Source organism: Micromys minutus, assembly GCF_963924665.1.
Source record: "Micromys minutus genome assembly, chromosome: 21".
Lineage (NCBI taxonomy): Eukaryota > Metazoa > Chordata > Mammalia > Rodentia > Muridae > Micromys > Micromys minutus.
The window spans coordinates 4,630,427-4,658,283 of NC_137956.1; the positions used below are offsets into that span (position 1 = coordinate 4,630,427).

At 37.1% G+C, this 27,857-nt stretch overlaps 1 protein-coding gene across 1 annotated transcript in view; it reads left to right on the plus strand.

The window, feature by feature from the left end:
• Positions 1–27,857, plus strand: part of ADAM10 (ADAM metallopeptidase domain 10) — a 103,435-nt gene that overhangs the window by 55,144 nt on the left and 20,434 nt on the right. Inside the window, exons 5-9 of the mRNA XM_080934212.1 lie at positions 9,784–9,884; positions 14,758–14,910; positions 16,875–16,967; positions 18,729–18,912; positions 24,737–24,900. Coding sequence (XP_080790338.1) covers positions 9,784–9,884; positions 14,758–14,910; positions 16,875–16,967; positions 18,729–18,912; positions 24,737–24,900 — 695 coding nt within the window. The remainder of the gene's footprint in view (positions 1–9,783; positions 9,885–14,757; positions 14,911–16,874; positions 16,968–18,728; positions 18,913–24,736; positions 24,901–27,857) is intronic.

Genomic DNA, 27,857 nt, shown 5'->3' on the forward strand with positions numbered 1-27,857 from the left:
GAAAGCCAGAAGTGCTGAGTCAGTGCTTAGTACTTACAGATATGTGCTTTATTGCTTCTTTTTAAAATTGTGCAAAGTGGCCTTTTTAATACTGTTTAATGTTTTAAATATGTTTTCTAAACAAGTTCTCTTTAAAAAGTGTAAATAAATGACTAAAGGAATTTTAAAAGTTCTTTTAGTGGTATATGTGCACATCAGTATGCATACATGCAGAGGCTTGAGGGTCTTCTCAAGCTCTGTCCAACATTTACTCATTTATCTCTTTCTCCTTTTCTTTCTTTCTGAGCAACAGTAGAGTCCCTTAGAATTTACTTTCTTTTTTGAAAACATAAGATATTTATCTCTATATTGTTACACTTGGCAGTAAAACCAACTTGGCTGTTGACAAGAAAGGTACAAGTCTTACCAATATAGGCACAGAAATAGCTAGAACATTTTCTATTTACAAGTCATTGGGTTATTATATGATTCATAGCTGGAGAACATTTTTTATTATTATTATTCAAATCATAGCATCATTCTGTTGTTACCAAGTTGGAGTCTTTTGGCCATTCAGGATAAAAGATCAGGGAGGATCATGGCTAGTTACTTGAGCTAGAAATTGTTGTGTGTGAAACCTTACTTGAAGTTACAAAGTTCATTCTACAGACGTTTGCCTAAGGTAATGAGAAGTAGTTTGGTCAATGACTTTCAAATTGCAGTTTTCAAAAAATAAATTTTGGACCACCAGGAACAATGGAGATCCAGGGACACAGGCCTGGTAAGACTGTGTTGAGAGTAGCCAGGGCGCAGAGAGGTCTAGGCTGAGCGCCCGGAAAGCACGCCCCCCCCCATTGGTTCAGGGGAGCAGGAACTCTGCTGTAGGGACTCTGTTTCCACCCAGAAGGCCCGTGCATGTAGAACAAGCGCTCAGGCCATCTGCCACCAGGAACAGCTGAGGCCCAGGGACGCAGGCCTGGTGAGACTGCTCTGTGAGTAGCTGGGGTACAGAGAGGTTCTAGGTCCAGTGTCCAAAAAGTGCACCCTCCAGATTGGTTTAGGGGAGTAGGAACTCTGCATTAGGGACTTGGTATCCACCCGAAGGGCCCTGTGTGCAGAAAAAATGCTCAGGTTATCTACCACTGGGAACAGCGGAGATCCAGGGACACAGACCAGGTACACGGGAGAGACAGAAACCAATCACAGACAACAAGATGGCAAGAGGAAAGCAAAAAAAATGTACCCAAGGGAAACCAAGACAACCTGGCAACACCAGAACCCAGATCTCTTATCACAGCAACAGCGGAATGCCAAACACTCCAGAAAAAGAAGACTCAGAACTGAAATCATACCTCAAGATGATGATAGAGATCCTTAAACAAGAACAGGAGGAAAAGCATAAAGAAATAGAACCTTTTAAAGAGGAAACAAGAAAAACACTCAAAGAAATCGAAGAACTAGAGGAAAACAGAACCAAAGAGATGAAGGAATTGAAGAAGGAATTTAAAATGGAAATGGAAAAAATAAAGAAAACACTAAAAGATACAACCCTGGAGGTAGAAAACCTAAAAAAGAAATCAGTAGTCACAGATGCAAGCATCTCCAACAGACTACAAGAGATGGAAGAGAGAATCTCAGGGGCCGAAGACAACATGGAAAACATAGACAAAACAGTCAGAGAAGATGCAAAAGCCAAAAAGCTTCTAACCCAAAATATCCAGGAGATCCAGGACACAATGAGAAGACCAAACCTAAGGATAATAGGAATAGAAGAGGGCGAAGAATATGAACTAAGAGGCACAGTAAATATCTTCAACAAAATTGTAGAAGAAAACTTCTCTACCCTTAAGAATGAGATGACCAAGAACATGCAAGAAGGCTACAGAACTCCAAATAGATTGGACCAGAAAAGAAATTCTTCCTGATACATAATAGTCAAAACACCAAATGTTCAAAACAAAGAAAGAATACTAAAAGCAGTAAGGGAAAAAGGACATGTAACATATAAAGGCAAACCAATCAGAACTACACCCGACTTCTCAACAGAGACTATGAAAGCTAGAAGAGCCTGGACAGACATCATGAAGACCCTAAGAGAACACAAGTGTCAGCCTAGGCTGCTATACCCAGCAAAACTCTCAATCACCATAGATGGAGAGACCAAGATATTCCAAGACAAAACTAAATTTACACACTATCTGAGCAAAAACCCAGCACTACAACAAATTATAGGTGGAAAACCCAATACAAGTAGGAAACTACATCCTAGTAAAAACAAGAAAATACCTAAGCAAGAAAACCAAAAGAGGAAAGACACACAGGCACAATTCTACCTCTAAAAGCAAAAATAGCAGGAAACAGCAACCACTATTCCTTAATATCTGTTAACATAAATGGACTCAATTAACCAATAAAAAAGATATAGGCTATCAGACTGGATACATAAATAGGATCCAACATTTTCCTGAATACAGGAAACTCATCTCAGAGACAAAGACAGACACTATCTCCGAGTAAAAGGTTGGGAAACAACCTTCCAAGCAAACGGCTCCAAGAAGCAAGCTGGAGTGGCCATTCTAATATCGAATAAAGTAGATTTTCGACCAAAAGTTATCAAAAAAGATAAGGAAGGACACTTTTTACTCATTACCAGGGAAATTTGTCAGGAGGAACTCTCAATCCTTAACATATATGCTCCAAATACAAGAGCATCCATATTCATAAAAGAAAGTCTCCTAAAGCTCAAAAAATACATTACACCCCACACAATAATAGTGGGAGACCTCAACACCCCACTCTCATCAATGGACAGATCATGGAATCAGAAACGGAACAAAGGACACAGTGAAACTAGCAGAGGTTATGAACCAATTGGAATTAATAGACATCTATAGAACATATCATCCTAAAACAAAAGAATACACCTTCTCAGCATCTCATGGCACCTCCAAAATTGACCATATAATCGGTCACAAAACAAGCCTCAATAGATATAAGAATATTGAAATACTCCCATGCATCCTATCAGATCACCATATTCTAAGGCTGGTCTTTAATAACAGCAAAGACAACAAAAAGCCCATATACACATGGAAACTAAACAATGTTCTATTAAACAATAGCAGGGTCAAAGAAGAAATAAAGAAAGAAATTAGGGATTTTCTAGAATTCAATGAAAATGAAAACACAACATACCCAAACCTATGGAATGCAATGAAAGCAGTACTGAGGAAAACTCATAGCTCTGAGTGCTTCCAAAAAGAAACTGGAGAGAGCATACACTAGCAACCTGACAGCACAGTTAAAAGCTCTAGAACAAAAGGAAGCAGATACACCCAAGAGGAGTAGACGGCAAGAAATAATCAAACTTAGGGTAGAAATAGACCAAATAGAAACAAAAAGAACCATTCAAAGAATCAACAAAACCAAGAGCTGGTTCTTTGAGAAAATTAAGATTGATAAACCCTTAGCCAGACTAACTAGAGGGCAAAGAGAGAGTATCCAAATTAACAAAATCAGAAAGGAAAGGGGAGAAATAATGACTGCAACTGAGGAATTTCAAGAAATCATCAGATCCTATTACAAAAGTCTATACTGAACAAGGCTGGAAAATCTGGAGGAAATGGGTGAATTCCTAGACAGATACAAGATACCAAAGCTAAACCAGGACCAGGTAAACCATCTAAATAATCCCATAACACCTAAAAAAATAGAAGCAGTCATCAAAAGCCTCCCAACCAAAAAAAAGCCCAGGTCCAGATGGGTTCAGTATAGAATTCTATCAGACATTTATTGATGACCTAATACCAATACTTTCTAAACTATTCCACAAAATGGAGTCAGATGGAACACTACCTAACTCATTTTTCGAGGCTACAATAACCCATGTTCCTAAACCACACAAAGACCCTACAAGGAAAGAGAACTTTAGACCAATCTCACTTATGAACACTGATGCAAAAATACTCAACAGAATCCTTGCAAACTGAATCCAAGAACACATCAAAACGATCATTCACCATGATCAAGTAGGCTTCATCCCTGGGATGCAGGGATGGTTTTAATATACGGAAATCCATCAATGTAATCCACCATATAAACAAACTCAAAAAAAAAAAAAAAATCCACATGGTCGTCTCACTAGATGCTGAGAAATTATTTGACAAAATTCAATACCCCTTCATGTTAAAAGTCTTTGAAAGAACAGGAATGCAAGGCCAATACCTAAACATAATAAAAGCAATATACAGCAAACCAACAGCCAACATCAAACTTAACGGTGGGAAACTTGAAGCAATCCCACTAAAATCAGGGACTTGAAAAGGCTGGCCACTCTCTCTCTACCTATTCAACATAGTACTGGAAATCCTGGCCGGAGCAATTAGACAGCAAAAGGAAACCAAAGGGATACAAATTGGAAAGGAAGAAGTAAACACATCACTATTTGCAGATGACATGATAGTGTACTTAAGTGACCCCAAAAATTCCACCAGAGAACTCCTATAGCTGATAAACAAGTTGAGCAACGTGTCTGGATATAAAATTAACTCAAACAAATCAGTAGCTTTCCTATATTCTAAGGACAAACATGCGGAGAAAGAAATTATGAAAAAGATACCCTTCACAATAGTCACAAACAATGTGAAATACCTTGGTGTGACTCTAAATAAGCAAGTGAAGGACCTGTATGACAAGCATTTCATATCTCTAAAGAAGGAAATTGAGGAAGATCTCAGAAAATGGAAAGATCTCATAATGCTCATGGATTAGAAGGATCAACACTATAAAAATGGCCATCTTACTAAAAGCAATCTAAAGATTCAGTGCAATCCCCATCAAAATTCCAACTCAGTTTTTCATAGAGTTGGAAAGAGCTATATACAATTTTATCTGGAATAACAAAAGACCTAGAATAGCGAAATCCATCCTCAACAACAAGAAAACATCTGTGGGAATCACCATCCCTGACCTCAAGCTATATTACAAGGCAATTGTGCTAAAAACTGCTTTAGTGGTACTGGTATAGAGATAGGCACATGAATCAATGGAATAGAATAAAAGATCCAAAAATGAGCCCTTACATATATGGTCACTTGATTTTTGACAAAGGAGCTGTAAACATTCGATGGAAAAAGGACAGCCTCTTCAACAAATGGTGTTGGATCAATTGGCACTCAGCATGCAGAAGAATGAAAATAGACCCTTTCTTATCTTCTTTAACAAAGCTGAAGTGCAAGTGGATCAAAGATCTCCACATGAAACAAGGTACACTGAAACGATTGGAAGAGAAAGTAGGGAAAACCTTAGAACACATAGGCACAGCAGTAAATTTCCTGAACAGAACATCAATGGCTAATGCTCTAAGGTCAAATATCGACAATTAGGACTTAATGACATTGTAAAGCTTCTGTAAGGCTAAGGACACTGTCAAGAAAACAAAATGGCAGCCAACAGATTAGGAAAAGATCTTTGCCAACCCCACATCTGATAGATGTCTACTATCCAAGGTATACAAAGAACAAGTTAGACACCAGAGAATCAAACAACCCTATTAAAAATGGGGTACAGAGCTAAACAAAAAGTTCTCAATTGAGGAATATCGAATGGCTGAGAAGCGTCTAAGGAAGTGCTCCATATCATTAGCCATCAGGGAAATGCAAATCAAAACAACCCTGAGATTCCACCTCACACCAACTGGAATGGCTAAGACCAAAAATTCAGATGACAGCAGATGCTGGCGAGGATTCGGAGAAAGAGGAACACTTCTCCACTGTTGGTGGGGTTGTAAACTGGTACAACCACTCTGGAAATCTGTTTGGTGATTCTTCAGAAAATTCGACATAGTACTACCTGAAGACCCAGTAATTCCACTTCTGGGCATGTACCCAAAGAATCTCCAACATACAGCAAAGACACATGTACCACAACATTCACAGCAGCCCTATTTATAATAGCCAGAAGCTGGAAAGAACTCAGATGTCCTTCAGTAGATGAATGGATACAAAAATTGTGGTATATTTACACAATGGAGTACTACTCAGCTATCAGAAACAATGATTTTATGAAATTCTTAAGAAAATGGATGCATCTAGAGAATATCATCCTGAGTGAGGTAACCCAGTCACAAAAGAACAGACATAATATGCAGTCACTAATAATTGGATACTAACCCCAGAAAGCTCTGAACACCCCAGAAACAACTCACAGACTATATGAAGTTCAAGAAAAACAAAGGCCAAAAAAAAAAAAAGAAAGAAAGAAAGAAAATGAAAAAACCATTATGCTTAATCTTTACACACCAAGAAAACTTTGACTATTTCCAGGTTACATCTTGTTTTACATGTACTTTATGCTCATTGTAAGTAGTAAGATTTTAATGCATACTGTCAAACCTTTAAAAAAAAATCAAGTACTGACAAAAATGTATTCATATACTTTTATGCAAAAATGATTCAAATCTGTACATTTATCTTTGTTTTTTGAAATAAAGTTGTTCAATTTAAAAAAATAAAATTTGAAAGTTCAATAATATGTTTAAAGGTCTGAATGAATGGTATGCTAATATAAAGGGTCTTTAAGAAATATATATTTTGTTGATCATTCCTACCCAATTATAGTATGCACTTTTTTTTAATGGTTGGTGTTATTGAGGTATAAAGAGAGGAGGCATTTGGGGAATGTTATTGCAAAACTTGCTGTACGTGGTTTATTCACAGAGGTTGTCTTTTGAAACCCTTAGTTTCAGTAGTCCTTTATTTGGGAGTAATATCTATATGGTCTTGTGTCTGTTCTCTTGTTTCAGTGTAAGATGGTTTTGAATGTGGCTGAGGGTGGGGCTGGGAGGTGAGGATGCAACAGTTTTAGAAACTTCATAATCAATTAAAACTATAAGCATAGTCCTTTGGAGGAGACTGCCTAATTAATTTCAGTACAAATTGTATCAAATATTGAATATTTTCCTTATTAAACTTAAATTATCCTAATGTAAATGTTAAAATGGAATCTTATTAAATGAAGTATTGAAATTTATATAGAGGCACCATGTACTGACTCATAAAGGAAAAACAAGAACCTGGCATATTAATTGAATAGTAATTTATTTGCTTCTCATACTGGAACAGGAACTTAAAAATTTAAATACCATAGTTTATATAGTAAACCATTTATTATATCAGTACTCCCAGAAGTTTTGTTTTTCAGTTGTTTCTGTAGTCACTGCTGTCATAGTTACTTTTCTGTTGCTTTGAAGACACCATGACCAAGGCAGCTTATAGAAGAAAAAGATTATTGGGGCTAACAGCTTAAGGGTGAGTCCATGATCATGCTGGCAGTGAGCATGGCAGCAGACAGGCACGCATGTCTGGAGCAGTAGTTGAGTGCTTACATTTGAGACAATAACCACAAGGCAGAAAGAGCTAACTGGGTATGATAAGGGCTTTTGAAACCTCAGAGCCCACCCTTTAGTGTCACTCCTTCAGTAAGGCCATACCTCCTAATCCTTTCCAAATAGTTCTACCAACTGTTAGGTAACCAGTTAGTCCTGGAGGAAAACTATTTCTTCTGCTCTCAGCATTCCTTAGTTGCCTGTAGTTCTTTGCCTAGGATTGGGGCCCTGTAGACTTTTCCTTGTCTACTTTGGCATGTCCATTGGTTTTATCATCCATATTTAACTTATGTTTGGACAGTCATGTTGGTGAAACTTTATGGATATAGCTTCTGACATTTCTAGGAGACACAATCTCATGGCAAATTCCCAGTTCTTACTCTTAAAATCATTCTGCCTTCTCTTTTACAGTGTTCCCTGTGGGAGTGTCTTGTAGATATATCCACTGGGACTGGGCTTCAACTCTGCATTTTGACTGGCTGATTTCTGTAATGGTCTCTCTTGCCAAAAGAGATTCCTGATGTGGGGTGAAGACTATACTTCCAGGTTGAAGGGCAAATGTTTAGATTGTTGTTAGATATTATGCTAGGTTATTTAGTAAAGTGGTAGTTGTAGTATCTCTTCTAATGTCCATGAGTTCACCAGCATTGCATGGTTGGCTAGGTTTCCAGTACTTGAAATTGTTTTCTTCTTCTTAAGCAAGTCTTAAACCCAACTAGAGAGCTGTTGGATGCTTCCAAGTTATGTGTGATCCTACTACACTATTAGCTCCTTGCCTCCCTGGTACCATGAAACCTAGTCCTTGTGGGAGAGGCATTTAGGTCAGTTCCAGTTCAGGGTATCTAGACCTTGTTTCTGAAGTGCATTTGATTCTCTTCAATAGGGACTTTGTTTCCACCTCTGGGAGCAACCAAAGGCAACAGCAATAGGCTGCATGTTTTGGGAGTCTTTGGACAATCCTGACCAACAACTCAAAAGCAGCGTTCTCATGTCTGATTTTAGGGGTCTTGTTAGATGGTCTTTGGCTGTTGATGGGAGCATTGTCAAGCCAGATGAGAAATTCACTAAAACTATTTAAGTAGATTTATATACAGAATTTTATGTATCACATGTTCTTTTGTTAAGGTAAATAATTAACAGTATGGTTCCTTATCCTATTATCCTACTATGTCCTTTTCAGACATCCTTCCTATTATTTTACCCTCCCTCTTTTTCTAATAAAGTTCATTTTCCCCCATTTTTCCTATCAGATCCGTCCCCTTTATACTTTTCCCATCTTTTATATTTATCTTCCCCTCCTTCTTAAGGAGACCTCCACTTTGGGAAAAAGTGATCCCTGATCAGATCACTCTACTCTGCTACTCCCTCTCTATTGTTCCCAACCCCCATCCTAGCAATGGTCCCATTTCACTTTCCTGGTTTCTACAGTTACTGCTCAAGCACTTTTCAGTGTGTACTGTCCTACCAGTGTGCTGTTGTTCTAGTTTGTACCTTCTCTTAATTGTGGTTATTGGATTGGATTGTAAAGTGTATTCATGAACTTAGTAAGAAAGGTGTTTTTAGAATGTTGAGAGAATGGAATAAGCACTTAAATGACTCACCTAAATTAAACAAAAACAGCTGAGCTAAGGATAAGTTAATATATGAAGGGAGAACAAGTGATAAGACAGTTACTAGTTTGTATAGCATGACTTTGGATTATACATAGGATAAACTTAAAATTAATCTACTTTTTTCATGCTATCAAATGTTTTTGGAGGTCACTTTGTCTGAGGCCAGTTAGTATTCATAGAAGTACTTAAAACCAAAGATACATATATTGGCCTTGCTGTGTTGAAATTGAGGGGTTTGTACATTTGCAGTGTAGAAAATTTAATGTACTGAAAGGAAAGTTATAAATATCAAAACAAGGTAAATTATAATTTTAAGATGTTTATCTGTTTATCCAAAGTGGGAAAGTTAAGTCTAAAGAAAAGATTTATTATGATTCTGTTTTTCAGTTCAGAAGTTGTCCACAGACAAAAAGCTAGATTTTTTCAAGGATACACCTGCTAGGATTCAGGTTCCTAGCATTGTGTCTTTCTCATGAATGTTCAGCAAACATTTATGGCCTTCATTAATTATGATAGTTAACTTTTAAAGTTTATTTGGTGTGCATGTTGCCTGCATGTGTGTCTGTGCACTGTATCTGTCTTTGGTATTTACAGAAGGTATTAGATAGATCCCCTTGAACTACTCACAGTTAGTTGTGAGCTGTTATGTGGGTGCCAGGAATTGAAACCACTTCTAGAAGAGACTGGAAGAAGAGGCTCTTAACCACTGTACCATGTCTCCAGCCCCAAATTAGGATAGTTAATTTTTATTGATAAGATTCTGGCTCTATCTAAATATGTAACAGTGATATTTCTCCTTTGCTTCAGACTATCCCCATAAATACGGCCCACAGGGGGGCTGTGCAGACCACTCCGTCTTTGAAAGGATGAGGAAGTACCAAATGACTGGAGTAGAGGAAGGAACACGGGTAAGGATTTCAACTTTCGCTAAGTTAAGAAACAGAATGAACTTGGGCAACTGTTCCTTCCTTTCACACATACGTTTTAGGAGTAGTGAAACATTAATATCATTGTTCTGAAATATTCTCATTTAATACTCCAATTGGCCATGCACATAACTTAGCAGTAGTAAAGCGGTGGCTGATCATCTGTTTTAAAACAGTCTTTAGACAAACCAAGATGATTCTTAACCCTAAACTCAAACATTTTATGCTAGATTATCATGCCCCCAGGTCTTTAGAGCATTTAAGTGTCTGGGCAAATGCTGGATAAACATTCCAAAGAAAACAGGCTTTAAAGCAGAAGAATGAAAATCAATTTATTCTCATCTCCTTGTACAAAGCTCAAGTCCAAGTGGATCAAAGACCTCCACATAAAACCAGGTACACTGAAACTATTAGAAGAGAAAGTGGGGAAGGGCTTAGAACACATAGGCACAGGGGAAATTTTCCTGAACAGAACACCAGTAGCTTTTGCTCTAAGATTAAGAATCAACAAATGGGACCTCATGAAATTGTAAAGCTTCTGTAAGGCAAAGGACACTGTCAAAAGGACAAAACGGCAACCAACAGGTTGGGAAAAGATCTTTATCAATTCTACATCTGATAGAGGGCTAGTATCCAATATATACAAAGAACTCAAGAAGTTAGACTACAGAGAATCAAATAATCTTATTAAAAAATGGGTACAAAGCTAAACAAAAAAATTCCCAACTGAGGAATACCAAATGGCTAAGAAGCACCTAAAGAAATGTTCAACATCCCTAGTCATCAGGGAAATGCAAATCAAAACAACCCTGAGATTCCACCTCACACCAGTCAGAATGGCTAAGATCAAAAGCTCAGATGACAGCAGATGTTGGTGAGGATGTGGAGAAAGAGGAACACTTCTCCATTGTTGGTGGGATTGCAAGCTGGTACATCCACTCTGGAAAACAGACTGGTGGTTCCTCAGAACATTGGACATAGAACTACCTGAGGACCCAGCTATGCCACTCCTAGGCATATACCCAAAAGATGCTCCAACATATAACAAGGACACATGCTCCACTATGTTCATAGCAGCCTTATTTATAATAGCCAGAAGCTGGAAAGAACCCAGAGGTCCTTCAATAGAGGAATGGATACAGAAATTATGGAACATGATGAGTACTACTCAGCTATTAAAAATCATGACATCATGAAATTCTTAGGCAAATGAATGGGACTAGAAGCTATCATCCTGAGTGAGGTAACCCAGTAAGTCACAAAAGAACACACATGGTGTGCACTCACTGATAATGGGTACTAGCCCAAAACACTTGGAATATCCAAGAAACAATCCACAGAGCTCATAAAACTCAAAAAGAAGGAAGGCCAGATGTGGATGCTTTAGTCCTTCTTAAAAGGGAGAACAAAGCACTCAAGGGAGGAAATATGGGACAAATAAAGGAGCAGGGATTGAAGAAAAGATCATCCAGAGACTGCCTTACCTGGGGATACATCCTATATGCAGCCACTAAAACCAAGCACTATTGCTGATGCCAAGAAGTGCTTACTGGAGCCTGATATGAATGCCTCCTCAGAGGCTCTGCCAGAGCCATACAAATACAATTGAGGATGCTTGCAGCTAACCATTGGACTAAACACAGGGACCCTACTGAAGGAGCTAGAGAAAAGACTGAAGGAGCTGATAGGGTCTGCAATACCAGAGGAAGAACAACAATACCAACCAACCAAACCCTCCACAGCTCTCAGGGACTAAAACACCAACCAATGAGTACACATGGAGAGATCCATGTCTCCAGTTGCATATGTAGCAGAGAATGGCATTGTCTGGCATCAATGGGAAGAGAAGCCTTTGGTCTAGTGAAGGCTCATTTTCTCAGTATAGGGGAATGCCAAGGTGCTGAGGTAGGAGGGGGTGGTTGGGAGAGGGAGCACCTTCATGGAAGCAAGGGTAGGTGGAGGGGGATGGGAATGGGGGAAAAGGAATAGCATTTGAAATGTAAATACAGAGAATTCCAATAAAAAAAAAAAAAAGAAAAGAAAAGAAAACAGGCTTTAGGAATTTGTGAAGCTGCCCATGGTGGTAAACAACATGCTGGAATCCCATTATTGGGAGGCCGAGGCAATATGAAAGATAATAACTGTGTTCCCAGGTCCTTAAACTTTCTGTGAATAGTTAAAAGTATATTTGATTTTGTTAACTGAAGGATTATATGGTTATCTCTAAGCTAACTTTTTTGTCTAAAATGTAAGAATCTAGAAAGGCTGAAAAAAGCTTTATACAAAAGAACAATATACAAGATATAAATATTTCAAAATTCCACCAGTATTATATACATTCTGTTAATATCAAAGTAGACCTTAGGCAAGAAAGAATTAGTAAAACAAATATTTTTTAAAAAAGGTTTAGTGCTCTCATGTTATAGCATTAAACTGAAAATTCAAAGTATATAAAGCAGGGTCTGGGGCTGTAGCTCACTTAGTAGATATTTGTATTCCTAGTACTTGGGAGTACAGGCAAGAAGATCTGAAGTTCAAGCTTATCCTTAGCTCCACTTTGAATTTAAGGCCAGCCTTGCTATATGAGACCTTGTCTCTAAACAGAACAGTGCAGCTAAAATTGACTAACCCAAATGGAGTGGTAGAAAGACCATATGATAGAGATTTTAGTCTAATTCTTAGAAAATAATGAGTCAAAGACCAAAGACCAATAAAGATATGGAAATTCTGAATTATGTGATTAATAAACTTGACCGCTTAATTTATGTGAACTTCTTCAGTCATCAGTCTTTTTAACAATTGAGAATAATTTAATTTAAAATTTTTTACTCAAAAATATTTTTTATTGGAACATTCAGACTTTCCTCCTGAAGTTAAAAAAAAGCTGTGTATACAACTTTAAGTGTAGCTCATATTAATATATAAATCACTTATGTTCAAAGTAACATGACTGTAAATGTAAACTATACAACACAAATTGGGGCCCATGAAGTACTTTCCAGTTATTTTCAAGCTTAACAGACTGGCACCTAGAAGCCACCTAATGAGTATCTGGAGAAAATAGGATTAAAGATATGCTTCATCCAAATGTACAGGTTAGGACTGTATTGATTCTTCCCTCCCTCATGACTGGGAATTAAATTTAGGGCTCATTCATTGTTAGCCAAGCACTCTACCACTGAGCTATATCACTAGCCCAGTAGAATTTGTCTTTTGCCTATAATAGCATTTGAAAATTTTTTAAATGTGTATTTTTATGATATAGTGTCTATAATATATAGAATAAAATTATTATTGTTGGAAAATAAATTAATATATTCATTATCACACTGTTACATCTCTTTTGTGAACATAATACAATATTTACGTTTATATAAATTAACAGAATTGTCAAGGGAGAAGAAAAACATAAAATTTTGAATGTAAATTTGGAGTTGTTGCTTAAAATTTAAGTTCTATGTGACTATCAAATTAGGCTTAAAACAATGTTTTTGATGTCTTAAACATTTTCGAGTGTTTGAATTCACTCAGTAATGGTAATTCATTAAAGAAATACTTTCTGCTAAATTTACTAAGTGATAACAATATAGTGAAGAACAAACACAATGTGGTTCCTCTTCAAAAACTTATATTCTAGTTGTTGATGAGTTAGAGACAGAAATGAAACAAGATAATAGATGTAAGTTCATTCTGCATAAGGAAGACAGGTGCGTGGCTCGGAAGTGATAGAATGGATAAGCTAACAACAGTCTGTGTTTGAAGACCGACACTAACTGGTTCCAGAGGGACAGCATAAGCATGTACAAAGAATGGCGGGAGACAGGCAGGCTGTGCACTGGAGAATCCTAGAAGGCTTCTGCAGTTAGTCCATAGAGAGTAGACTTGGGTCATACAGACTCTTTTCTGGAAGCAATGTTGAAAAAGTGTTTGGTTGGTAAATAAAGGCCGTGCAGTACTGATCTCATAGAGCATATAAAGAATTGAGCTTTGTTTTTAAAGTAATAGGAACTCATTGAAATATATTATTCAGGTGAATAAATACATTTTCATTTTTGCAAAGATTACAGTATGAAAACCAGTTCCAAGTCCAGACGTGGTAGGTAGCTTTAGGTGAAGTGGCTGAGCCAGAGAAAATACCTAGAGCAGATAAATTGGCCAAGACTGTCATAGATGGGAATGGAAAGATGATATTAAATTACTATGCATGACTATTAATACTTGCTTTACCTTTAAATAAATATATTTTATACACTTTGAAAATGTTTAAAGATAAAGGAATTGTTTGTTATGCTATCCATGTAAATATTTTATGGACAAAAGGGTTGTTTTTAAGTAAATTCTAAATATTACAAGATGTAAACAACATGATGTTTGTATATATTTATTGGCTTGGTGCACACATACACACACACACACAAACATAGTGTATAAAGATCAGAATCCTCAGCATTTCCTCAGGTGGTACTATTTGTGTGTGTGTGTGTGTGTGTGTGTGTGTGTGTGTGTGTGTGTGTGTGTGTGTGTGGTGTGTGTGTGTGTGTGTGTGTGTGTGTGTTAAGATTCCCAATCTCTTTGGGAGTTTGTTATTCACTATAGTAGAGCATAGTTGCCCTGCTGAGGCATACAGCACCAGAGCATGGCAGTCCTCCTCTTCTGGCTTTTGGTGTCCACTCGCACCTCTCACCTTTCTTCTTCTACTTGCTCTTTTATACTATGAGGTATTTTCTAGTGATTTTAGAAATACTTGGAGTATTGCATAACCATGTGATTTAAAGTCATTTAACATATGTGTTCTTAACTATAAAACTATTAACTGTAAAACAAGCTAATTGTCAGAAATGACTCTGACATACAGGTACGTTCAGAGGAGCATGCTGCTAGTATTGGTCCTGAGCTCCTGAGGAAAAAACGCACAACTCTGGCTGAGAGAAATACTTGTCAGCTCTATATCCAGACAGATCACCTGTTCTTTAAATACTACGGAACACGAGAAGCTGTGATTGCCCAGGTACTCAAAGATACTCACTGTGTTATGCCTTTTCTCCCGTTGTTTTGTTATATATTGTATTATTGTTTCAGTTGTGTCATAGGGAAGTCTGTAAACTAAGTGCAGAGGAGATAGAAAGACCAGTTTAAAGTTGCTAGTAACATTGAAACTAAGGCCTTTTTTACTGGTTTTGTTTTGGGGAAAAAAAGTTTTGGACTTGGGTCTGGCAGCATGCATGGTAAACAAGAATGAAACTTACCTTTGGAAACTGTTCCATTTTTCATTTGGATTTTGCAAGAGAGAACAGGATTTTTTTTTTTTTTTTAGTTAGAAGTCTATAATTTCTGTTTTGTGTCTTATTATACTTAGCATTTTCCCAGTAAAATTATTTATAGCTGTCTCCCACCTTCCCTGCTGAGAACAAGTTCTTTGAGGCCCAGAGTGGCTTGAGCTTACTTTATTCTGAGGCTGTCTGATAGTTATGGTAATCCTTCTGTTTCAGCCTCCTAGGTGTGCAGGTATTACAAATTTGTTCTACCTGTATGAAAATCTTTATGAAAATAGAATATTTTAGGGTAACCTTTAAAATGTCTTTTTATGTCGAAGATACCTAGAGAAAGTTTGTTAAGTGTGTTTTTGACCAAGGGTTTGAGCTTGAGAAGGTGAAAGTACTGTGGTGTGGATGATGGTTACCTTTTGGGGGTAGGGTTAGACTGAGAGCAATAGAAAGGATGCAGTAAGCTATAGTTTGGGAATAATGAAGAACAATGAGAATATTGAAAGGGCAGGAAACAGCCTTGAAGGGAGACAGTGTAAACTGAGAGGGACATAGGCAATGGTAAATATCCACAGTATCTTTTGAAGCGAAAGTGCTCTTGAACTTCACTAAGGAGTAGGGTAACCTTAAGTGACCCTTTAAGGAGGAGTCACCATCTGAGAAGGAGATAAGGAAATTTAGAAGGAAAAAGGAAAGCTAAATGTAAAGAGGGAGGTACTCCTAGTAAAGCAGGAGATGTAATCATGCCTGGAGAAATATCTGAATCGCCATAGATGTGTGTGGAGCAGAAACAGTGAGGAAACAGGGCTGAGCATTGGGAACTACTGAGGCCAACCATGTGAGTTCAGGGTGGACCCTTCAGCACTGCTGTCCCACTCCTTGAAGTGTTTGTCAGCATAGACTACTTCTGAAATGTTCTCATTAATGCGACTTCTTGACCATCTTTTGTGCCTTCTCAACAAGTTTTGCAATCACAACACATATTTCCACTTAGGTGGAAGCCAGGACGCTCTTTTGTAGATGAAGTTAGGTTGCATGCTGAGTGGTTAGAGCCCATGCTTAGTTGGGAGTCAGCTAAGTAAACAGACACCTCTTGTGTTCTTTCACTAGGTTTATTTCCTTTTATAATTTAAATAGATATAACCATATCTATTTTATATTCATATCATCTGTTTCCTGTATATGTCATTGCAGTAAAACTCTATTAGTTTATAGCAACCTTCTCCTTCATTTATTAGTGTATCTCTGACCTCTGAAACAGTGCCTAGTTGTAGAAAGTGATCAGAGTTTTTGGAATTTGTGTCAGTGCAGCAACAGAAGGACTATTGTTGAGAAAGGAATGTGTGCCCTGAGACTGTTAGATCCTTGTAGAAGGTGTTTGAGTCTAAGGACTAATAAAGACATTTCAGGCATTAAGGCTACAGCATGTAGAAGCAGAGGGAATAGAACTCTGCAAGCTGATTGAAGTAGGGGTACACTTACTGATTGATTCATTGGTTGATTGATTAGCCAGAGCCTGGGAAAGACAAGAGTATCCACTCTCTGCCCTAGTTTACTATCTTTTCTATTCTGTTCAGCATACGGTGTACATATTTTAAAATTTAAATGTGCAGCATAAATAACTCTTGATGTTACAAAGAGAAATTAATAGTCTTTTTATATTTCAGGGTTGCCCCTAAAATGTTTTGTTTTCTATTTTAATTGCTAGATATCCAGTCATGTTAAAGCAATTGATACAATTTACCAGACTACAGACTTTTCCGGAATCCGTAACATCAGCTTCATGGTGAAACGCATAAGAGTAAGAAACTTTAGTAAAGACATTTTAAAAAGTATTAAGGGGGGTTGGGAAGATGGACTCAACAGTTAAAGACACTCATGCTCTTCCAGAAGACTTGGGTTTGGTTAACACTCACAGAGTGGCTCACAACAGTCTGTAACTCCTGTTTCAGAGGATCTAATGCTCTTTTGTGGCCCCCATGGGCACTTGCATGCATGTGATTTATTTACATACATGGAGGCAAAGGTTAAAAAATTAGTAAGGGCCAAATTTACAATGAAAGAACATACTTGCTTTTTACTTAATCTTTAGAGCGGAGAGAGCTTGATCTTTGAAGCTCATTGGCTAGGCATGCTAGCTAATTTAATGACTCCCAGGTTTAAGGAACATCCATGTCTCAAAAAAATGAAGCGGCGATCAATAGAGGAAGATACCAGGGTCAACCTCTGATCTCCATACAAACATGCTTGCATTCACATGTGTAAACCACATGAGCCTGTACACATACCACTACAAGAATCAAACCTACCAGGCCTTAACTGAGACTACAATAGCGGTAAAACACTATTTTTTATTGTCTGATAAGCATTGCTTGTCCCCCCCTCCCCCCAATACCACATTACTAGTTTCTTAAGGTTTGTTTTGTGTGTGTTGTTTTGGGTGTTCCCTACTTGTTATTCTAGGGCTGAGGAAAAATAAATACAGAACTTAAATAAAATTAAAATTTGGAGAAATACTGTTGTAATCTTGAAACTTCACAGCTTAGAATGTCATATATCAGGTTTGAGAAGTTCTCCAAGAAAGAAAACTCTAAATTTGACGACCATGGAATTCTTTTTATGTGGTAATATTATTTGTAACTTTCAGAACTGTTGAACAAAACCACAGGGTACTGGTTGAGATTTCTTGACATTTCTGTTATAATGGCTATAACTAAAAACTGAACCTAAATTTTAATTATATTAAAAATGGATAGTTAATATTTAAGTATTATTGCTTTAAACATAAATTACAATCTCAGTTATGATCTTTGAAGCTGTCATATTTTTTATTGATGCACATGTCTTCAGAGTACCAATCATTTACTGAACTCTACATTCTCCACAAAATTGTTAAGGTCTGGTGCTGACTGTTCTTAATATTATAAAGGAGGGACTAAGCCAAGATAAAAGACTAGCAGCAACTTAGCTTAAACAGTAAGAGAAGTGAGGTGAAAGTAGAATTCACAATTCTTGTATACATCCAAGAAAACAATGGATCAAGTAGTTAGTTAGGATTAACTTACCTGCTTTCTACTCAATCTAGCATTTCATACTTAATGTTCTAGTTAAGCTAATGATGAGGTTGTATGTCTTTATTTTGGTCCCCATTCGTAGAGCTCCCATAAAGAGCCCTGCTCAGGCAGTTGAGTTTGAGAAACCATTCATCTTTATTAGAACTTGTAGAGTTTCAGTGTCTTCTCTACATGCTTCTGTTCAGGAATCTGGCAGATCCTTACTGAGACATTTAATAGCATCAGCTCCATTCTTTCTGCCCTGCGCTCTCTCTCTTTCTCTCTCTTTCTCTCTCTCTCTCTCTCTCTCTCTCTCTCTCTCTCTCTCTCTCTCTCTCTCTCTCTCTTCCTCTTCTTCCCCACCCCCGTGGTTTCTACAGTTAGTTCAGGGCTGTGTGCAGGGAGAGTATCTCTGGAACCCACGAGAATGATGTCCACATCTGTGGGAGGGGCTGGGTAAAGAACAGGTAGCAGTAATCATTTACTTCAGTTACTGTTTTGGATTTTAGATCAATACAACCTCTGATGAAAAAGATCCTACAAATCCTTTCCGTTTCCCAAATATTGGTGTGGAGAAGTTCCTGGAGTTGAATTCTGAGCAGAATCATGATGACTACTGCTTGGCCTATGTCTTCACAGATCGGGATTTTGATGATGGTGTTCTTGGTCTGGCATGGGTTGGAGCACCTTCAGGTAGATTGTGTAACAATGTCTTAATACTTGGAAGAAAAAGCAAGTTTGGGGGAAGATTAGGTTTGACTAAGTCTAGGAGAAAACAATGCCTGTACAGAAATTTACTTCATATAACTTGTGTTAAGACTAGATGCATAACATAAAGCAAATGGCAGAATAGATGAAGCAGCCTTATATTTTGAAAGGAACATAAGAGTTGACCCTGTGGTGCACACACCTACAATCTCAGCTCTCATGCTGAGTCAGGAGACTTGGGAAGGTAAGTTTAAAGACATCTTGGACTGTGTATAGAGGAGACTCTATCAAGTAACTAAGCAAGCAAGCAAACAATCAAATAAATAAATAAGAAAATAAATAAATAAATATTTAAAAAGAAAAGAGAAGTTTGGGAAGTACCTTGATTTTAGGATTTCCAGAAGCTAACAATTTTGTGGGAAGAAGTAGTCTGTGTGACACTATAAAAGGGAAACCTAAGTTTTCCTACAAAAGCTAAGTGCTAAATGCTACTGTATTCCCCTGCCTGCACCTTGGAATGGGGCCTGAAAGTCAAGAGGGGAAAACTGCTTTTGCTTTGTCAAAAGGGAAAAAACAAATAACAGCAACAAAAACTATATTCTTTTCTGTTCTGCAGTGAGAGAAAGAAACTCTGGCCAGGAGCAGCAGGTAGAAAGAAAGAACATCATTTGCTTTCCTCTGGTCTGTATTTTAACAGCAGAGGTGTACTAGCTGGAAGGCAATCTAGGCAGCAGCACAAGTACTACACACAGCTGTCGGCATCATCCCAGCTCACTGAGGACGGGGTCCAACACTGAGAACCATTACAGTGGCTTTGAGGGAGCTGGTTGCAAATTTAGATCACTCACTGAAAGATAGGTAGAAAGGAGCTTAGAGTCTTTAGATATGAGTGTGACTGTGTGGAGTGTGAGTTATCTGTAATTTCCTCTGCTGATGCCTCCATTTCTATTTACAAATTGACCTTTCTTTACCTGGCATACAATATTTTTCTCATTGTTTGATTTACTCTGATTTATTATGTATATTCTATGTTCTTAAATAGTATATTTTATTTTACATTTCTTGCTTTTTTAAAAGAAGCAGTGGTAAACACCCTTATTTTTATTTTGCTTTCTTTTTTCTTTTTCCCCATGTTGTAAAATGTGCTTGATTTCTTGTCCCTAAGGTACAGATGTCTGCCATGGACTGCTTCTCTTACCGATGTGTTGGTTTAGTCTTTGGAGACAAGTTGTTCAGCTCTCTCCTTCCCAGGGTGTTTCAGGTTTATATATTCTCTTCTCTTTCCCCTCAAATAGCTGGGCATGTTTTCCCACAAGATTAATGACTCCCTTTTACTATTGATAAGTGAGTATTATAGAAGCTCAGGAATTTCTGTGGGTTTCCCTTGCATATTTTCTAGATATTCTTGGGTAAGTTAATGGTTCTCATTCTGTGGAGCATAGTGAGCAGTGCTTGGATCACCCAGGGCCTGTGAGAAATGCTATGGTTCATAGGCTGCACTGTGTCCTTTGAATCAGGAACTTTTGTTATTCAGCTCAGCAGTGTTTGAATAAGCCTAACACATGACATCGAGATCCACCAAACTATGTCTCTAATGCTCACTCACCAAATACCTCTAGAGCAAGCACGACCATTTCCAACTGGGAACATGCTACCGTTTGCATTTTCATTTACAGACTATTCATCAAAAATGCCTGTAATCCTGGCAGAATCATGAGTTCAAGGACAGCCTTTACTACCTAGTAGAGCTTATCTCTAAAACAAAGGAGTTGGGGGTAGGTAGATATTTTGGAAGCTTGGCCAAACTTTGTTGAAATCTTTAGATGCCACCATGTCTTTTACACACATGACTGCTTAATTTCTTTTTTTGTTTTTGTTTTTTTGTTTTTGTTTTTAGAAAAGTTTTTAGAGTTAAAGAAAAATGAAGCAGATACTATGGAGAGCCCCCCAACCCCCCACTGGTATTAAAGAATACCATTTGGCTGGATTCTAGGCTGAAGTCAGATGTTTTTATGATCAGATGGGGCTGTGAGCTTAGGGACACTCAGCCTGTATGTCTAGATTTTGGGATATTTGAACCATCACTTTGAGATACTGCTCATCTTGTTAACATGGTGCTGGGTAGAGTTTCAGGTTGAAGACAATGTGACTGTTTTGTTGTTGTTGTTTTAGATTCTTTGAGAGAAGCAGGACTCTGCCTTAGCCTATTATGAGCAAAGAAAGATTAAGCAGTTATTTTCAACCTTCATCCTCATCTCCCCTTCTCTGTGCTTTTTCTTTCTGTGTTACTAACTTTTTATTTCAGGTGTGAAATGCACTCTAACTTGACTATTAAATCTCCAACTCTGGGTCTTAGAAGACTCTTTCTAAAAGTTGTTTCAGAGTATAGGCAGAGAAATTAGAGGCCAGAGTGAGGGAAAGGAGTTTTTTCTCTCTTGGCTCAGTTGCCTTAATGCAGGGTCCTGCCTTGAAATAACACTAGCAGCTTTGACCTCAGTACTGAACTGATTTTGAGTTTGATGTACACTTTCTTTTATAAAGGATGTTACATATGTAATCTGCTTGATTATTCCCGGGTAATGGTTCCTGCTTCCCAATGGATATATATTTTATTGGTTGCATTTCCTTCTTTCTTAAGAGAAGAAGGTGGACATGGGAACTGTTATACTTCAGCATTATCATGTGGGGTGATCGTTAAAGCTCTGTGGGAATAGTAGTGGCACTAAGAGCCCTGAGCTCTTACCTGCTTTTTAAATATGATCCGGTAAATTACTTTGCATCAGATAATTTGTGTTATAATTTTCTTTTTTCTGTCTTTCTGCTTATAAGTCTTAATTATGTTTGCTTTTATCTTGTTCTTTTTAGATAACACTTCATAGCTGACTTATTGAGTTTATAGTCTGTTAATATTTCTTAATCTTTCATTTTTATTTGGTTTAATTAATCTTTGTTAATTCTTACCCTGTTGTATAATTTGCTCTAAATTTAATTCATTAAATTTTGAAGTTTTTTTCACTGCTGGAAAATATGATAGAAGAAATTTTGTTATGTCATGGTTAGTTATCACAGAATATGTATGTAGGTTATTAATGGTAGTCCTTTTTGCTGACCCAGGTGATACAGGAAAATCAACAAGGGTTGAAATATCTCTAGCCTTTATGTCTTTTACTGTTTTTTGAACAATCTCTTCTTTTACTTTTGTGTTGGAATTAGGACACCATGTATACTAGAGATTCTCTAGTTTCTTCTTTGTATGAATACATGTATACCAGAACTCTGTTTCTTCTTTCTTAGTACTTTCCTATAGTTGAATTTTTTTTTTTTTAGGTGCCTTTGATCAAGAAAACAGTATCTACCCATTGAACTGGGTTTACATGGAGATTCCCACTTAAAATTATGCTATGCCTACAGTGGAGCCATCAGAAGAGTCTGATTCCCATACAAAGATATACAGGGTGTATGGCCCTGTGGCAGGGCACAGGCTTAGCATACAAGGCCTAGGGTTTGATCAGCACCAGGGGAGAAAGTCAAAACAGAACTCAAAAATTATACAGTTTTCTTCTGTGTTAAATAAATAATTTGTTAACATTTTGATTGTTATCATGAGGTTTTATAACAGAGTAAATTTTATTTTGAGTCAGAGGGCTCACTATAAACAGGTTGAGCATGAATTTGTGTTGAGCTTGGGACTTTCTTGTTGCAGGCTCCCAAGCATTAGTTTTAGGGTTACAGGTAAAGTCTAAGTTAGATAGCCATCACCTTCATTCAGTTTCATTTCATTTGCTGAACCTTTTTAACACACTTCTGAAATATATTTCTCTGGCTCATTCAGATAAGTTCTGACCTGTATTAACTGGTTAATTAGTTAAGTGAACATAGCTGAGGCTTGCTCAGGTTACTTTGACTCTTATTTATTCACAAGGTTTGTTTCTCTGTGATAATTGCAACAAAAGCTTACATGCTGTAAGGTAGTTACTGAGCTTATACAGTCAGATTGGCGAGTTGTTCTGCCACTGATTTTGTGGTATATCAAAATTAGTTGCAGTATTTAAAATCTATAATTTATAAAATAAAATTTAGTAAAGTTTTTGTGTGGTTTGAGTTGCTCCATTTTATGCTATTACATCTATAATTATATTAGGCTTACAATTCAGAGGAGATATTTAGGAGGTTAAGCAATATATGTATCCCAGAGACTATGTTTATGAAGAATGTTCTCAAACATATATGATCTTGCTAAGTTAGTTAGAGTTAAATACATAAATATGTTAGAATTTTTTAATGTGTCTCTTTAATCTTTTTTTTAACTGTTAAAGATGTGCATTAGAGTCTTCTGTGCTTAGATCAAGTTTGACAGAACTTATGTGGATCAGTTTCATATGACAAGTCTTTACCAGGGCAGGATATTAATTACTACTTTCTCAAAGTTAACAAAGTTACAGAGTACTTACTCACAGACTTAATTTCCTAGTTCCTAGAATGACATAACCTTCAATCTATTTTCTCTATTGTTTTCTGTTCAGGAAAGGATGTATAGAGACCACATGAAGGCTTGTGGGCTAAATCTTCATTTCCCCTTTTCACAAAGTTCATCATGATTTCAGTTTGCTAAATCATAAAATTAATTAGCAGAATTGGGAGTCTGAGATCAAGAAGAGGGCAAATGCTGGGAACTGAGCATAGGCAGACCCTCTCAAATACAAGACAGACACAAGTCAGTGCAGGGGTTGACAAACTTTTTGAGTTGATTTTCTTATTTTTCTCTTATTATTTTGTGTAACTTCCATTGGCTGTGAAAAGTGTTGTCATTTTGATCTTGAGCTCCAAAGTTCTTTTTAATGAAAAGGCAAACTACAAAATGGGTTATTATGCTTACCTTAAGTAAAATTTAAAATTTTTTAATTTTTTTTATAGTTGTCTTTAACCCTTTCCTGTTCTACCCTCTAACTGTACCTCATCCCATATCTCCTCCCCCATCTCCAAGAGGATGTCCCCCTCCCCCACTTCTATCCCACCAGACCTCCCCCTCCCTGGGGCCTCAGTAATTTCTTTTAAAAATTGAAAATGATTTCAGGGCACATTAAAATCCAGGTTTTTTTGTTTTGTTTTAAGTTTCACGCTGCTGAAGAGTTGTACAAATTGTGCAGTGAACACCTGGTCAACCAGATACTCATATTCTTCCATATTAGTTTTCCTGCCCTTTTTCTTCCCACCTCTCCACCCTTCTTTTTTCATGTCCTTGTTCCTTAAATCCATGTCAGTCCATGTCTCACTGGCAGAATGCATGAAGCAGTGCATCCCAGGACTGTGAGCACATGCTGAATGCCCTCACTCTCTGTAAAGTATCTTTTCATGATGTAAAATATTGAGGACTTTAACTTGTATTTAATTTGTAAATTTCCCCTTAAAAGATGAAGGGATATAAAGCTTTAGTTCAGTGTAAATGTGGACTTACTCAAGTTTAAAGGAAATAGAAATGTTTTGCAATGTTAATGGCAGAAAAAAAATTGACTTTTTGGTGCTGAAAAATATGTAAAGATTGTATACTAAATCCTAGGGGTTATTTTGCAGGGACCATTAATGTTTTATTTTAAATAATTTTTAAAATCTTAGACTAATTGGAGTATTTGAATCATTTATGCACATTTAGTCATTGTATGTTAAATCGAAAAATATAAATGTTTTAGCTCCATGTAATGATTTTAATGACTGTTTACCTGTTTTTTTTTTTTTGTTTTTTTTTTTGTAGAGGAATCGATAACTAATTTAGTCTTTATTATTATTATTATTATCTCAAAATCTGAATTAGGAAGCTCTGGAGGAATATGTGAGAAAAGCAAGTTATATTCAGATGGCAAGAAGAAGTCGTTGAACACGGGCATCATTACTGTTCAGAACTATGGCTCTCACGTGCCTCCCAAAGTCTCTCATATTACTTTTGCTCATGAAGTTGGACACAACTTTGGATCTCCAGTGAGTACTGCCTAATTATTAAAAATTTAAAAAGCAGTGAGCTTGACTTTTATCAAGTGGTACTTTGCAGTACAATAATGTACATATGAATGTTTAGTGTTAAAATGCCAGCGCATAGTGATGCAGCTGACTATACTGAAAGTAAGAAGAATTCTGTGAAAGCCCAGAATTTTATTTAGCTTCTTTGTGGGAGAGTAGTTTTAGATACAGTCTCTCATGTAGTCTAGGCAGTCTTGAGTTCCTAACCCTCTTGTTCCTGATTCCCAAGTTCTAGGTGAATATCTGTATGCCCCAACCATGTCTGACTCAGTCTGGCTTGTTTATACAGAAGGTGATCTGTATATTTGCTGGTTCTGAAACAGTCACCATCACATAATACACTCAAATATATTTTGAATGAGTCTCCTTTAGTAATCTCGTAAATTGTGTGATGGCTTTTTTTTTGTTTCTATCAAAGCCATATTGTGATTTACTTGAATATATTTCTCTACTGTATAAATAGATTGATATATTATACTTTCTTATAATAAGTTTCTGACACACAGAAGAAAAAATAGCATAGCATGCCATGTTCTCATCACCTAGAACAGGAATTGGCAAGTTTTTCCCAAAGGGCCCACTTTAACATTTTTGTTAGGTTTTGGGGCGTAACATTTATCTCATGTTCCATATTCTTTATTTTTCCGTTCTTCAAATCTTTAAATATGGAAAGCCATTCTAGCTTAGGCTATGTATTAGCAGCTTGTGTACAATGTGGGTTCATTTGCTGACCTGAGTTGTTGGTAATTATCAAGGATTTGCATTGTCTGCTTTTTTTGTTCCTTTCTGTTTCTTTCTTAAGATGTTTAAATTTACACGCATTAGAAAAAAGGCTTTGTATGTAACCAATTGTGATCATTATACTTATAACAGCTGCCTTTGTTATTCTGCACTTCTTGGGTCCACTGATGATTTTAAAGTGCTCTAAATAAACATCATCGACCCAAAATAGAAAATAGTAAAAGATTTTGTCAAATATGTGTTTGGGAAAAATTCTACTTGAAAACTGTGTAAATTCATCATACTTCAACCTTATGATATATAATCATGGAATGTTTATTATTTTAAGGATAATTTGTTGGTGTTGAGGATATAAGTCGGCATACACATGAAGCCTAGGGTTTAATCTCTAGTACCAAAATAAGTAAACTAATAAAAACATTCATGAGTTTGTAGTTTAATTTTGAAAGGCACCAGGTTTTCCAAGTTTGCCAATTCCTAAGTTTTCACACTTTTGTTGTTTAAGTCTCCATTAGAAATTGAGAGGCTGTTTGCACAGGAGTTTGTGATGTGTTAGAGATGGGCAGATGGCTGATGCTGTTGGTTAAGTTGCAATTTCAAGTGAAGAAAACACACCTTCTTCACAAGCACTATACCCTTCTAATTCCTTTTCTCTGCTCTAGGGCCTGGCTTGTTTTACGTTTATTTATTTATTTTTATTATTTGCCTTTGAAGAGTATGTAAACTTGGCTGTTCTGGAGCTATGTATACCAGGTCTACTCATGGCAATCCAACTGTTTCAACTGGAGTTAAAGGCATGTACCACTACACCTAGTTGGCCTGTCTTGCTTCAGTGTTAATATGAATCATCTAGGGAACTCAAACTATAGATTCCTGGTGGAATGTGGGTTTCTTCCTTCATTGCACTCCCTCCATTGTTTCACAGTCCTTTTTTAAGTCAGGACAACTCACTGAACTAGAGCTCGCCTTCTTAGTTAGTCTCACTGGTTGACCTATAAACCTTTAAGATTCGTCCAACTGCCAGCATACTGCATTGTTCATCTTTGATGTGGGTTCTAGGGATCTAAGCTCAAATATGCAGACTTGGGTGACAGGCACTTTAACCTGCGGAGCCACATTTCCCCAGTCCCCTCACATTTCATCTTAATCTTTATCTGACTGCCAGTGATTGCATTTAGTAAATTAAAAGTTTGTATATTTTATGTATTGCTTAATAGGTAATTCAGTTCTCATTCCTTGTCAAATTTGTTGACCCTTTCCTCTCCTATTGGACTACTTTAATGACTTAAGCACACTTTTTTGTATATGTTGTTAATTCTGCCATACATATACACGATGGATCCTAAATAAGTATTTATTGAGTATTTATTACCAATAAACTGGAACCATAAATTTCCAAACCTGTCCACTTTGACATCTCGCTCTGAAATCTTTCTTTCTCCCTGCTTCCCTCTTGTTATGTCTCTGTGCCACATATGTTACTTTCTCCAAGTGGATTACATTATTTTTTATTTTCACTTTTTTATCCCAAATATTTATTAAGCACTTTCTCCAAAAACCCACACTCAAGAAGGCTACACCTAATAATGCCACTCCCTAGGGACCTATAGGAGACATTTTCGTTCAAACCACTACATTTCACACTCTGACCCCTACAGGTTTGTAGCCATATCAGAATGCAGAAATGAATCAAGTCTAAATTCCAAACTCCTCATAGTATCAGCACTTTTTAAAACTTCAAAGTTTCATCTGAGACTCATGCAGTCTAACTGTAAAATCAAAATAAAAATGCAGATCCCAGACTTCCAACATACAGTGGCACAGGATATACATTACCATTCTAAAATGGAGGAAAGAAAGCATAGTAAGGAAATACTGGACCAAAGCAAGACCAAAAACCAGCTGGGCAAATTCCTGACTATATCTCCATGTCTGATGTCAAAGCATTCTTTAAATCTTCAACTCCTTTCATCTTTGTTGACTGCAGCATACTTTTTGCTCTTGGGCTGGTTCCATTCTCTGTTAGCAGCTCTCCTTGGCAGGTCTATCCCACAGCTCTGGCATCTCTAACACATTTGGGTCTCCAAAGCAATCTAGGCTTCCCCTTCACAGCTTCACACAGTGACTTCTCTGGGTTTCCATGCAGGAACACCCCTGGCACACACTGGCCTCAGTGG